The following is a 573-nucleotide window of genomic DNA, read 5'->3' on the forward strand; positions in this document are numbered from 1 at the left end:
GGCGGGAGCCCCGGCGCCTGCCGGCCCTCCCTCTTTCCCTCCCTCCGTCCGTCTGTCCCTCCCTCCCGGTGGCCTGATCGCGGCCGCTAATCCCGGCAGGGCCATGTGAGCCGGCCGGGCGGCGGGGCCCGGGCGGCGGGCGGCGGGGAGGCCAGCCGGCTGCAGGCGGAGATGCTCCAGCTCGACCTCATCGACGCGGCGGGGGACGCGCCGGCCGAGGAGCAGACGGCCCCCGAACCGCTGCAGAAAGACCCCCCGGCCGGGACCACGGATGTCTACAGGCCGAAAAGACCCACAACTCTCAACCTCTTCCCGCAGGTGCCTCGCAGCCAGGTGAGGCCGGGACGGGGGGGGGAGGAGGAGGAGGAGGAGGTGGAGGGATGCTCCCACCGCCGGGGTTTTTTGTCTCGGAGGGTTGAAGGGATGGAGCGATGCTCTGCGGGCCGGCCGCCCCCGGGGGTCTCTGCGGGTCCAGGGGACACCCAGGGACGTGCTCGGTCCCTGCCGGGCCCCCCCCAGGCCGTACCCCCCCTGCCCGGGCACTGCGCTCGGTGGGGGTGGATGGGGGGGGGG

General features: G+C 75.0%; 1 protein-coding gene across 1 annotated transcript in view; it reads left to right on the forward strand.

Annotated features, from left to right (window-relative positions):
- The first annotated feature begins 50 nt into the window (after positions 1-50).
- Positions 51-573, forward strand: part of MAPK8IP1 (mitogen-activated protein kinase 8 interacting protein 1) — a 9,033-nt gene continuing 8,510 nt past the window's right edge. Inside the window, exon 1 of the mRNA XM_010580093.1 lies at positions 51-333. Coding sequence (XP_010578395.1) covers positions 172-333 — 162 coding nt within the window. The 5' untranslated portion in view covers positions 51-171. The remainder of the gene's footprint in view (positions 334-573) is intronic.

The sequence above is a fragment of the Haliaeetus leucocephalus genome, unplaced genomic scaffold (genome assembly GCF_000737465.1).
Source record: "Haliaeetus leucocephalus isolate CR32 unplaced genomic scaffold, Haliaeetus_leucocephalus-4.0 Scaffold696, whole genome shotgun sequence".
Lineage (NCBI taxonomy): Eukaryota > Metazoa > Chordata > Aves > Accipitriformes > Accipitridae > Haliaeetus > Haliaeetus leucocephalus.